At 46.7% G+C, this 13501-nt stretch overlaps 1 protein-coding gene across 2 annotated transcripts in view; it reads right to left on the bottom strand.

The window, feature by feature from the left end:
• ABCB4 (ATP binding cassette subfamily B member 4) overlaps window positions 1-11576 on the bottom strand; it is a 72500-nt gene extending 60924 nt beyond the window's left edge. The window contains exons 1-4 of one of the 2 annotated variants that reach the window (XR_009864619.1): window positions 11427-11576; window positions 11220-11305; window positions 8781-8835; window positions 5635-5785 (exon numbers count right to left, since the gene is read on the bottom strand). Coding sequence is in view for 1 of the 2 variants with exons in the window: in XM_062179163.1 (XP_062035147.1) it covers window positions 5635-5785; window positions 8781-8835; window positions 11220-11299 (286 nt within the window). In the remaining variant the exon portion in view is untranslated. The remainder of the gene's footprint in view (window positions 1-5634; window positions 5786-8780; window positions 8836-11219; window positions 11306-11426) is intronic. The other variant, XM_062179163.1, reaches the window with a different exon arrangement.
• Between the last annotated feature and the right edge of the window lie 1925 nt (window positions 11577-13501).

The following is a 13501-nucleotide window of genomic DNA, read 5'->3' as shown; positions in this document are numbered from 1 at the left end:
TTTGCATCTGTTTTTGTCTTACCTGTGTCCTAAGGACGTAATAAGGGCAAAAGCTGAATTACATCCGCCGTGAAGGAGGAAAACCAGAGAGAGGGAAGACGGGTCGGTGGGCACCGGCAATTACTGCACACGCTGCTGACGGGTATTCTCAAAGCACAGTCCACATGTCAGGCACTGCTCTGAGCACTCTGTGCGTATCAATTCATTTGCTTTTCCTAACATTATGAAGTAGGTCTATTTTTTTAAAGGTTTAAATTTTTTTATTTGAAAGGCAGACAGAGAATGGAGCAGGGACCTCATCCAAGTCTCCCACATGGGTGGCAGGGACCCAGGGAGCTGAGCCATCACGTACTTGCTGCTGCCCAGGATACACATCAGCAGGAAGCTGGACTGGCAATAGAGTAGCCAGGACCCGCGCCAGGCACTCTGACATGGGAGGTGGACGTTGCGATGGCAACTTCAGCCGCTGCACCAGACACCTGCCCCTGGACTGGTTTGTATGCACCGCCATTATACAGAAGAGGAAAATGAGGCACAAAGGCACACAGCCAGCAGTGGCAGAGGGAAAAGTCAGCCCCGGTGTTCTGGCCATCCTCTACAGAATGACCAGTGGGGAAATTATTTGGTTTCACTTTATTTAAAAAAAAAAAGTGACAAAATAAAAAGGAAACAACCTGTATCTACTGCATTCACAAAATAACAGCGGAAAACAGCAGCACAGCAGTTGCTGCATTGGGCCAGGACACAAGCCCATCTCTTTGTTCCTTTATCATGTGTAAACAGCGCAGGGGTCATGTTCTCTGGGCCTTGTGTATCCTCCTTATCTTTTTCCAAAGGGAGATAAGGTTCCCATTTCTTCCAAACTTGAACTACCATTAGCGGTAATGACCCAGACTGTGACTTAATTTGGCCGTCAGGATCGTAACTCCCAGGGATGCTCATGGTGGTGGTTTTCTGGTTCTGAATCCAGCTCTTCCTCAGCTCTGGGGCCCTGGAGCAATCATACCCTGTTCTGCTTCTCATTGGTTCAGTCCTGTACGCTCACTTCCTTCTTTCTAAGAAAGCAGAAACTCTGCTGAACACACAGAGAAGCTCAGGTTGCCTAAACAATTGCAGGGAGTCCCAGGTCCAGGAAACTGGAACTGTGTTGGAACCACAGGCAGACAAGAATTCTAAACCTGTGCTATCTGGAGAAACCACTGTGGACTGTTTCTCCCCTTGAACTTGGAAATCAGGTGAAATCTCACCTAAGTCTTCCTCTTCTTGAGCTCTTCCCTCAAGCTTCTCTTGCTAAGAATCCGTAACTCAAACTCTCTCCCTCCTAGGAAACAGCATCCCAGATTTGACCTGCTTCCTCTCAGGGTCCCAGGCCAAGAATAGCCATCTAATTCTGGGTTGGTAACCAAAAGTCCCCCAGGAGATCAAGTTCCTGCAATGTGGAGACAACGGGGAGGTCAATGTGGCTGGTGCACCCTCAGAAGAGACCTGGGGATCTGGCCTTGTCCAATGTTGGCAGTTCTCAACACCTACACTCTGTTATAATCACATGGGGACCTTGAGAAAACACCGCAGTCGCTTCTAACATACCAAGCTGGCAACTCCCACTCCAGACCCCAGAACGCCTCCCACAACAAGGAAATGGGTAACTCTCGAAGCTGCCTGTTTCAGAAACCTCCCATATAACCCATCCATCCTATGGATGGAGAAACAATCATGGAAGGGTGGTTTAACTTCCAAGTTCTCAGTTTTCCCCAGTATTTACTGATCACTGACTATGATCCAGACACTTTACTTAAATTCTCTTAATTCTATCAGCAAATCTATGATTATCTTCTATCAAAGATGAGAAGATAAGGAGTGCAGAGACTAAGTGACTTGCCAGTGGTCAATGAGCTAGTGAGTGAAGGATCTGAGTAATAAGGTATACATGGAGGATGATGGGGAAATGTCACTTCTGTATCGCAACTCAATGTCCGCCTTTCTTGATTCTTCCGGGTACTTCTTTCACCATACAGAACTATTCAGTGCAGAACAAAGAGTTGGGGTTTTCCCACACAGCTCAGGCAAAAAGGGCAGTCAACTACGCTTACTCAGGACTCAAAAATGCCTTTTCCCCTCAACCCCAAGGAAATGCAAGGGTTTGCATTTCCTAGATTATTGTAATCACATAGGGTAGGCATCAAAGATATTAAGTTCTTAATATACTGCAGAAAAACTGTCCTTAAGGTTTTGCATGTGAAATGTTCAGTGCGTAGTTTCTGTACAACGGAATCATTGTTAGGGAATCACCCTGAAAGAAGTAGCTTCATTGTGTTGACAGGATGGAGCTCTGTTCACAGTCAGTCATTGTCAGATCCTCTTGTAATTGAGACCTTTTATCCTACTAATGTTCTCTTCTCATTTGGCTCCCATGAAATCTAGTTGTCCAAAAACCCAACAATTCTAAAGAATAGACTCTAAACAAGCAACATCTCTATGAGATGACCCAGGACCTCAGCTAAGTGCCTGCCTGTCTGCTCCCAACTCCCATGATTCTGCTAGACTCTACAACTCTAAACATATCCCTGACACCCAGTATCCTTTAAAGAGTTCCTTTTCTCCAAAGGTACGAAAATATTATTTTTACCAACTATCAAGGGCAGGCAATGGAGAGTCCTAACATCTGAGGAACTTCCCCTTCCAAATCCTCCAAACAGCTAATAGCACTAATAACAAACGTGGCTACAGAGGGCCAAGGGTCATAAAGAGGAGTGCTTATAACTTGGAGACTACTGAGGCAGGGTTGGCAGCTCCCCCGAGTTTAACACTTCAGCAGTCACAGATCTGTAAGTCAATCGCTTGTGCCGTTCCCCAGATCCTGAACTGGACCCTGGGCACAGGACACAGCAACTGTCAGGCACATCCAGTTTCAAAGCCATTCAGTTGCACAATTAGTAACAAGTGAAAAAACAAGCAAAGCGCTGCAGATAAGAACGGTGTAGAATTATTCTGGTGTCAGTAAAAACAACACTAAAAAATTTGGTCCAGGGGCTGGCACTGTGGCGTATCAGGTGAAGCCGCCACCTGCAGTGCTGGCATCCCATGTGGGCGCCAGTTCTGGTCCCGGCTGCTCCACTTCCTATCCAGCTCTCTGTTATGGCCTGGGAAAGCAATGGAAGATGGCCCAGGTCCTTGGGCCCCTGCACCCATGTGGGAGACCCAGAAGAAGCTCCTGGCTTCTGGCTTCAAATGGGCACAGCTCCAGCTGTTGTGGCCAGTTGGGGGGTGAACCAGCGGATGGAAGACCTCTCTCTCTCTGCCTTTTCTTCTCTGTGTAATTCTGACTTTCAAATAAATCTTAAAAAAATTTTGTCAAATGTTAGTGAGCTGCACTATTTTGCTAGAGTTTAAAAAAATTATGAAAAATACATACAAATGAAACCATATGAACTATTTCTAAGTGTTGAGTAGTGTTAAGTATATTTGCATTGTTGTACAATGATCTCTTGACACTTTCATCTTGTACAACTGAAATCCTATGTCCCCATTTCCCTCTCCCCAGCCTTGTAACCACCATTCTATTTTCTACTTCTAGGAATTTGTCCACTCCAGAAATCTCATGTAAGAGGACATATACAATATTTGTCTTTTTGATTGGCTTATTTCATTTAGAATTATGTTTTCACAGTTCACCAATACTGTAGAATGTGTCAGAAGTTCCTCTCATTTGAGGGCTAAATAATATTCCATTATATATATAAACCACATTTTGATTATTCATTCATCTGTTATTCTAATTTTTAAAAATTTACTTGAGAGAGAATGCAAGACAGAGAAAGAGCTTCCACCCACTGCTTAACTCTCCAAATGCCTGCAATAGAGGGGGCAGGTGAGAGAGGGTATTAAGCTGGGAGTCAGGAACTCCATCCAAATGGCTCATGTGAATGGCAGGGACTCAACTACTTGAGCCACTACCTGCTGCCTCCCAGGGTTACAGGAAGCTGTAATCAGGAGTTGGACCAGGTATTCATCCGCAAGCAATCCAACAGGGAGTGTGGATACCCTAACAGGTGCTAGGCCAAACACTCACCCGATCGAATTTTTAAAAATTCTGAATAGGAATCTATTTTTGATTGATGTATTCCAAGAAGGGAAACAAATAAAAAATTCCTACCTCCCCAACTTCCTTAAAGACTTTTTAAATTATCCTGTCCTACTCTAACTGGTGTTTACATTAAGTTTTTTGCCACTGGCCAGACATATACAATCCAAACATTTATTTTTCCCTATGGTTTGGAGAAATATACATATATGGTCATGATTACAGTTTTGATGGCAGAAAGACCTGGGTTTGAATTTTGTCCTCACACTCATCATTAGTAAAACTATGGACAAGTTACTTACTCTCTCCAAGACATTGATTCTTCATCTATCATGGAGAATAATGTTAACCTTACTCTGTAGGACTGTTCTTTTGTGAGACAGCATAAGTGCAGTGATAAATATAATGAGTAATCACTATTACTGTTGGGTTCATTTTACACAGAGGTTTTTGCAGAGACAAAAGCACTTGAGAATAAGTAAACTGTTTCTGTAGGAGCTTGCTTTGACCATTCAAAGAACACTTTCAGTAGATTCCTAAATGGCACTAACATTTATCAACATCCATGTAAGCATCTTATTGTATTCATTAAGCAATCATATTCTCTTGGGTAATCACACTCAAGTCCCCACTAAATATGCAGTTCTTGATCCATGAACACAGAAAACTCTTGCTGAATGCTACTGATATGACATACTCTTTTTCTGCTATCTTTGCTATGAAAGCTACCTTTACATGCTCAGTTTTTATTATTATGCCATCTGTGTACCAATAAAACTTCACCCACCCTTCTCCAGTTTGGTGCCCACAAGGCCCTTGCAGGACTAGAGTCTTTGGGCTTGGTCACAAGCATGGAAATCTCCCTTTCCACGTGGAATTCTGATAATAAGAAAAGGACTATGTCCATGGGAAGTCCACCCCAGTGCTCCTGCCAGGGCCCCTCCTCTGGAAGACACTAACTCATGGGATTCCTTTGGCGTGGCAATAATTACAAGGCTTCAAGTGAGTTCCGAGGCATATCACGCTCATACTGAATCCATTCACATTTTCATGAAGTACTCTACCTGGTTGACTTCCCCCTACCAGCACCACCAAAATTAGACTCACAAACTGGGTATACTTTTTTAAAAAGGGGAATAGGAGAGAAACATAAAACCCTGAAGCGGAGCCACAAGCTGAGCATAACCACAAGAACTCCCATGCTGTCTGCTACATTCAGAACCCCACCAGTAATCCCAGTAGGATGACACTACATAGACAGACTCTATGGCTACACAGTAGTCAAGCAGAGGTATGTCTCCACTTTATTTAGATGCAAAGCTTACTCTTTCCTTAGCCTGAATTATAAGTCATTCACCATACTTGTATATCTTGACATTAAAATGAATATCTGAGGAATTTTCTAAGAACTTCACAGCTCCTTCTATGATGTCTGGAGAGATACAATGCTCCAATTATTAGACAACATGATGAACAGAAACACACATTTCCACATTTTTACCCAGCTAAAGGAACACTACAGATTGGAAAAAAAAAAGTTGAGAAATGCTTACCTGGAAAGGAGAAGTTTTCTGCAGTGTTAACAAATTTATCAGTCATTTCGCCAAACACGATCATCATGAGGGGAAGACCTGATCCATGAGCTATGGCCATGATGGTGCCCAGCAACATAAACAATTTATCCTGCCAATCAGAGTATCGAAACTGGGGAGAAAAGGGAAATACTTAGCTTGTTTCTAACAGTGAGGTGCTGTGTGGATTTCTGCTAACAGTCAATGCTGCTTAATAGTTGCAAATAAGTGCAGAGAAGAAAAGGGATAATTCCAGGCCAAATCACTAACATGACTGATTTGTGATTCTATTTGTTTTGCATTCCTAAAGGAAATTAATCTAATTCTATTTCCTTGGTATCTGATTTGGGTGAATGAGTACAACACAATCAGAAGAGACAAAGGTTTGGTTCCATTAAGAAACGTTGTTGGCTCCTCCAGGATCCCCGAGGTAGTGAGTTAAGGACAGCAAGGCAGACATGAAGTGCACACACATGTGCACACATGTCATACCCTCCCACACAGCATCCAGAACAGTCAGAGGGAGACTCAAAACCACAGAGAAACAGATCCTCCGAGTTTTGAGGATAAGAGCCCACTATTCAAGTAAGCTTTAAAAATATTTCTAGTTTTAATTTTGCACATTTCAGTGGGGGATAGTATTATGGTTCAGTACAGAAACACAGTGTGCAAGAAACCAAGTGAAAATAGCTAGCATTTAAAAGGCAGCCCTGTTGGGAAGTGTAACAAATAACACTGAGTGTCTAAGTGTGTATTTGAGGGAAGTCTCGTTCATGGAGATGGCACTCATGCAGAATCCTGAAGATCAGGGCAGTTACCCGGAGAGCAAGCAAGGAGTACAGAGGAAGTAGGGGATGCTGAAGTTCAGTTAGCAAAGCAACCAGGAGCTGCAGAAGCGCTAAGAACCCTTTGAGGGTCACATTACTAAGCGTGGGAGAGGATGTAAAGGGAGGCACCGAATGCCTGGTGGGCTGCACCAAGGACCTTCACCACCTACGGAGAGAAGGGGCGCCACCAGGAGTCGCAGCCCTAGGGACTAACTTGCAGATAAGCCTGCAAACTTCAGCCAGCTTTGTGGCTCTGCTTGCTCTTTTGCTCCCTGTTTCCAACTGACCCTTCCTTGGCTCACTGTTTATTCCTTCCTCTTCTGCCTTCCAGACAACTTCCTCCTCTCATGCTTCCATCTCGACAGCGACTCCTCTCTTTAAACTTTGCCCTCTGCCCACTTCCCCCCGCACCACCCTCTTCTGGGGATAAGAAACAGTTATGGGGGATTGGCTGATGAGTCAGGTGTGGCCTTTGAAAGCCAAGGCTGAGTCAGAGTGGGTCAGATCAAGTGCAGAATGGGTCAGTACCCATGTGAGTCTGAGGTTGGAGCACATGGTATGGACAGGGGTGTGTGGGTGTGTGTGTGTGCGCATGCACGTGTAAGTGCACACAAACCATTCTCAACGAGTTCTAGAAGTTTAGCTGGGGTCCCGTGGTAGGGGACAAATCCAACCATCAAACACACTAGGAAAGCAAACTTACAGCAAGAGACGAAGGCCCAAAGCTAAGCAGTGTGGAGTGAAACAAAGGAGCAGGGAAAGCCAAGAGTACATGGGGAAAGGCTCCTAAAATAGCACAGATGGGACCAATGTCCCCAGCATTCATTTTTAGAAGCCTTAGGAAGACAGAGAATTTGCATCTATCAACCACAGACAAGAGCACAGGGAGAGGCGGTCATGCAGGGATCCCTTCAGTTTGTTTAAATGTTTACATGACACTCGGGAACCTTGCAATGCTCCTCATATTAACTGGATATACTTTTATAGACTCCAAGCTTAATTTAAAATTAAGAGAATTTAACAGCAATAGCTCAAGTAAACCAAGTAAATTTGTTTTCAATGATTTTCAACAACAAAAAAACCTGTTTTTAATTCCTGTTAGAGCAAACTTTTGTCCCGACCTCTTTCAGAACAAAAATAAATAAAAATCTATTCAGAGGCAGAATAAAGACTAAATGTAAAGAAAATTTAAAGTAAAACTTCAACGTTGAAATGAAATTTTATGCTTTACAATAAGGTTTGTTCTATTTTTATCAATTATAGGGGACAGAGTCAAAGCGTATGCATTAAACAATCTTCCCCAAGCACTAAATTAACACATTTTAAAACTCTTACTCAGATTTTTTAAACGAATGAACAAAGAGGACAAGGAAGGGGAGAATGAATATGGGCTTTGTGGTGAGTGAGAACTGTGTAGCCAGAGTGGAGAGGGTGGGTGTTTTGATGCCTTTTCATCCAATTATTTACTAAGCTGACACACAACTTAATTCTAATTTCTTTGCTATCAATAGTGGCTATCAGACTTTGAAACACATCGCATTTACCAAAACTGGGCACACACTTTTTTGGGCTGCTTCTCGGAGACAGGCTAAAATTGAAAAACAGACTAGACTTCTTCCAAAAATACTGAGCTTACCTTGTACCAATAGAAAAGCACTAAAAACTCGCTTATGCATAATCAGAATTCCTACCAGCTGCCTCATGTTAACCAATATTCCTAGAAGCTAAAGGTGAACAGACTTCTTAATTGCTTTAATGTTTTCAGTTAACAATAACCTTCTTCACATGCAAGCTTTTTAAAGCTAACTTGGGTGACTTTTCATAAAGCAAATGCAGAGATGTATTTTCTTGAAATTGGTAGGTTTCAAGTGACTCTAACACATCTCCTGTTTTCAATTTCCCTATACACCAGTTAGCTCTGCCACGTGTCACAGCTAGCCTGTGCCTACTTTTTTTTTTTTTTTGACAGGCAGAGTGGACAGTGAGAGAGAGAGAGAGAGAGAGAAAGGTCCTCCTTTACTGTTGGTTCACCCTCCAATGGCCACTGCGGCCGGCGCACCGCACTGATCCGAAGCCAGGAGCCAGGTGCTTCTCCTGGTCTCCCACGCAAGCAGGGCTGAAGGACTAGGGCCATCCTGCCTACCTCTTTTATGTTGACAGCGTGGGCCCTGGACTCTGAAAAGCCAACCCTAAGATAGCACAGGAGGACTAACGTCACACAATCTTAGTCTATGACTCAATTCAAGGTCCCAAACTTGAATGAAGCATAAGATTAATGTCATTTAGTGTCTCATGACTTACCAACGTTAACGGTCCAATCAAATTCACTTTCTTCATTTTCTTCCTGTCTTGGTTGCTGTAAATAAAATTGCTTGCATTTAAAATGATTACTAAATGTTTCACAGTCACTGAACATAAATGTTAGTAGATGGGATATTCAACTACTGCAATATTTTCAAATATTGAGTGATGTCCACCAACGGTCAGACTATCGGGCTTACCAAGGCAAGACAGCCACCAAGAACAGAGGTAACTGTCCAAGGTCCTGCAAGGACATCTGGGTAAGCAAGAATGGCCACCTGCACTACAGAACTCACGCATGGAGGCAAGATGAATATGTTAACAAAATGTCTGCCAAGTCAATTAAATTCTTTTGCTTAAAAAAATGCATGTTGAGCTAAAATTAGTACAGGCCACTCTGTGCAGAGTGGTGTCAAGAATCCTGTTAGTTCTACATTCAGAATACATCTGGAATTCAACTCCAAGTCTCAGGGTTTTGGCCAGTCCCTACAGCAGATCAGCCTACTGCCTGGCCTCTCCCCCTCCCCCTCCCTCTCTCCCTCCCCCCACTCCAGTCCATCCTCAACCAGCACCAGAGCAATCGTTTGTATAGCAAATCATGTCGTGTTACGTCTCTGCTCACACACCTACCGTGGCTCCCATTTTTCCACAGAATAAAAGCCAAAGTCCTTAGGTTGGCCCCAAAGTCCCATGTGATCTGTATCATTAATTCCTTGCCCCTGCTTCCTCTTCTCTAGCCACCCAGGCCTCCCTGCTGCTTTGTGAACACACAGACTTGTTCTCCCTCGGTGCTTCAGCATGGTCAGCCACCCCTGCTTAGATACTCACAGACAACTCTCCTCTCCCTGCTTCCAGGTCTTTGTCCAAACATCGCTTCCAGAATAAAAGCTGCCCTCAGCACTCCGATTACAATGGCCAAGTTCTTCCCCCTTGCACCGTTTCCCTTAACTTTGACAAATGCTTTCCCTAACGGTAGCTCAGCTGACTTAGGATGTAAACTACTTACGTCTGTCTCCCACACAGTAGCAAACTCCATGGGGACGGAGATTTCTCTTTCTTACCTAAGATGCAGTTATCCATGTAGGTGATAAAGTTGTCTTCATAGCACTTGACCCTTATGGATTTAGGAAAATCACTGGGAAAACATCTACCACTATCTCTACTCAAAACAATGTGCCACTGGCCACAGCAGCAAGACCAGGTCACGCACACAGCTAACTCAGTAAGCCCCAGTAACTGGTGTGGGCGTGGCCTCCTTGGCAGCAGCCTCTTGGGGTTGCAATTACAAAAGTCAGCCTTATTATATTAACGTCATAATCATACAGTCTCAACTCTGTGAGTCTCAGGTCGGGGACTTCAGTGTCACTACATCTTTTGCAGGGACATCATCAGATGTCCAGCCAGTGCAATGCACAAGCAGCCTTCTTCAGGAAAACACCAGCTATTAATAGGCTGCCCAGTCAGTGCCAGCCTAACTCGCCAGCTGATGAGAACCCCATTTTTCTTCCAGAAATGAAACCATCAGTTTTCCAATTCTACCTGGCAAAATTACAGTTTCTATGAATTAATACCAAGGTTCTAAGAAGCAGTGAGGCAGTGTCTCTGTGCACGCTAGTTAACAGACTCCAAGATGCTACCGTTTACGCATCCGATAGGCACGTTTTCAGTTAGCTAATCAGGCCCCTTGCAGCTGGAGGTCCAGCTCAGAGCCTGATAAACGTGTCCCCCTGGGTGATCTCTGGATGACACAGGACCATTGGTTCTCAGTGGCCTAGAGTGAACTCCCAGACCATAATAGCCTCATAAACTATTTGAGGCTAAGGGCGAAAATGATTCACTACTCCCACAGTGAGAGAGGAGCAGAAATACACACCGACTGGAGGAATCTGCCCCCACCCCCCCTCCCCGTCAAGGGTGCCTCCTGGGGCCAGGGGGACCCAGATCCAGGCCTAGGCCCAGGCCTGGGAGAGGGGTCCCAAGCCAAGGGACCGCCCCCTGGCTCTTGAACAAGAGGTGGTTTGCAAGCACGGCTTGGGAAGACAGGCTCCCCAAGGCTCCGGTGCCCGAAACCCCAGAGAAGAAATGGGGAACCCAGGCTGGCCGTGGGAGGCGGGGAAGGGCGAGAAGGAGGAGGAGGAGGAGGGGACGCGAGCGGACAGGGCTCCACCGCCGTGGCCCAGGGCGCACCACTCTAGAGGCGAAGGCCCCCCCTTAAGCTGAAAACGGGGGACGGCGGGGAGGAAGGCTGCTGGTGGCCGCGTGGAGTTAGGTCCTGGGGGCGCGCCCCTCAGCACCCCGGGGTCTCCCCCGCTGCCAGCACTCCAAGGTTCGCGCCTCACACAAGACCCTCCGAAGAAGGCCAAACGCCTCGACCGCTTTTCGGGGCAGAACTTGTCCTGGCCAATCCGCCAGTAAGGCAAAGGCAGCCGGCGACGTTACCTGCTGCCGCCCACTCCGAAGTCGCCCTCGGCTGTCCAGGGGCGCCGGGCGCTGCCGTTCCGCACAGCCTCCAGCTCCATCTCGGCCTGGGGAGAGACCACGCCTCAGTCCCAGGACCGCCCCCGACCCCCGCCAGGCCCCGCGGGGCAAGCAGCCCCCCTGCACCCCGCGCCCGCGCCCCGGGGACCCGCGCGCCGCCTCCCTCACCTCGGACCTCGAGCGTCTCTGCGAGCCGCCGGGCGCACGGCTGCGGCGGCCGTGGGCTCTGGACTTTGCCCGCCGCGGCTCCGTCCCCGCCCCGCTCCCCGCACGCGTCCGGCCCCAGCGACACCTCCCGCCGCTGCGGGGGCGAGGGCCCGGGCCCCCAGGAGCAGCTCCCGCCGCCCGCCGCCGCGCTAGGGCCCCGGCGCCCGCGCTCGCTGCCGCCCACCCGGGCGAGCCGCCAGCCCCGGCCGGGCCGCGCCAGCTGCTGCCGATAAGCCCGCGGGGCCCGGGCCTCGCGCGCAGCGGCTCCTGGGCGCTCATTTGGTCTTTTTGTAACCCCACGCCGCGCCAGTTTCCGGACGCCCAGCACCCGCACCCCGCTGGCCTCCCTCTTGTGCGTGGCATCCGAAGGCCTCGTCCAGGGCCGGCGCCACCGCATCAGGCTCCTTGGCGGTGCCCTGTGGTAGTCAGAGGAGCAGAAAGCTGGGGTTGCGAGAGACTTTGGTGACAGCGTCGTTAACAACCCAGCGGGGCGCCCTGCTCCCACCCCGCACTTGTCCACGCCCTGGCACCTCCAGGTTCCTAACAGGAGCGGCCAGGCCTCAACCTCAGGCCGTCGCCCCTCGCCCACTGTGTGGCTTTGGGTTCTAGGCCTCACTTTGCTCACAGATGAAATGTGCATGCAAGCATTTCGCTTCCCAGGTGATAGCGAGGCGTAAATGAACCGGATCCTTGCATTCAGCCAACCGCCCACACATGGAAAGTATTTTTTCTTAAAGGAGACCCCTGCACCGAATATGTGCAGACTTTATTTTTTTTCCCTTGTCATTATTCGCTAAACAGTATAGCTCAACAACGAAGTACAATGTAGTAAATAGTATAAGTCATCTAGGGGAGAATTAAGTATTCAGCAGACTTCATGCAAATACGGCACCAGTGTTATATAAGGGATTTGAGCACCCGCAGATTGTTGCTATCTTTTGGGGAGTCCTGGAAGTAAAGGTGCCAGTTAATCCCCCTGGAATATCAAGGGAGGACTCCCCTAGGTAAAAGTACCTAGTACAGAGCGTCAAATACGGCACAGTCAACAAGCACTGCTCTCCCTCTTGCTAATCAGGTAGCGGGATCACCTGCCGTCCCCGCTGCTTCTGTGTCTTGTTAACGCAAGGGCTGCTCGGAGTTTTCTCGGGTTCCTAGAGAATCTTAAGGCAGAAGCGTCTTTGGCAGACTCCATTTCCTTTGGGTATATTTGGGGTCTTCAAAAAGATGATGTAAAATGTGTATTATGAAAGTGCCATCATAGATGTCACTTCTTTTTTGCAGTGAAACAAACTTGCCTTTTGAAAATTCCAGGGGCTGGCACTGTGGCGTAGTGGGTAAAGCCTCGAGTTCGAGTCCTGGCTGCGCCAATTCTGATCCTGCTCTCTGCTACTGCCTGGGAAAGCAGTAGAAGATGACCCAAGTCCTTGGGCCCCTGCACCTGCGTGGGAGACTCGGAAGAAGCTCCTGGCTTTGGATCAGTGCAGCTCCGGCCAATGTGGCCAACTGGGGAATGAACCAGTGATAGAAGACCTCTCTCTTTCTGCCTCTCCTTCTCTCTCTGTGTAACTCTGACTTTCAAATAAATAAATAAATCTTAAAAAAAGAAAGAAAGAAAGAAAATTCCATTTGCCATGAACTTTTTGAAGTCTATTCTTATACCTAGTGGCGGGGAGGTGGGGAGGAGCTGGATTATATGATGGTTCTATTTTTAATTTTCTGAAGAACCTGCGAACTGATTTCCACAATGGCTGTACTAAATTACGTTCCCACCGACAGTGTGCAAGAGTTTCTTTTGCTCCACATCCTCACCAGCACCTGTTATCTTTTGCCTTTTTGATAGTAGTCAATCTAATCTGAATAATATCATTGTGGTTTTTGATTTGAATGTCTCTGATGACTGGTAGTATTGAGCATTTTTTCATGTGCCTTTTGGCCATTTTTATGTTTTCCTTCAAAAAATGTCTGCATCTATTGGCTTTTAAAAATTGGAATGTTTTATGCTATTAATGCTATTATTTTGCTAATGCTAAATGCTA

The sequence above is a fragment of the Lepus europaeus genome, chromosome 20 (assembly GCF_033115175.1).
Source record: "Lepus europaeus isolate LE1 chromosome 20, mLepTim1.pri, whole genome shotgun sequence".
Taxonomy (NCBI): Eukaryota; Metazoa; Chordata; class Mammalia; order Lagomorpha; family Leporidae; genus Lepus; species Lepus europaeus.
This window is presented reverse-complemented; position numbering and strand designations above follow the sequence as displayed.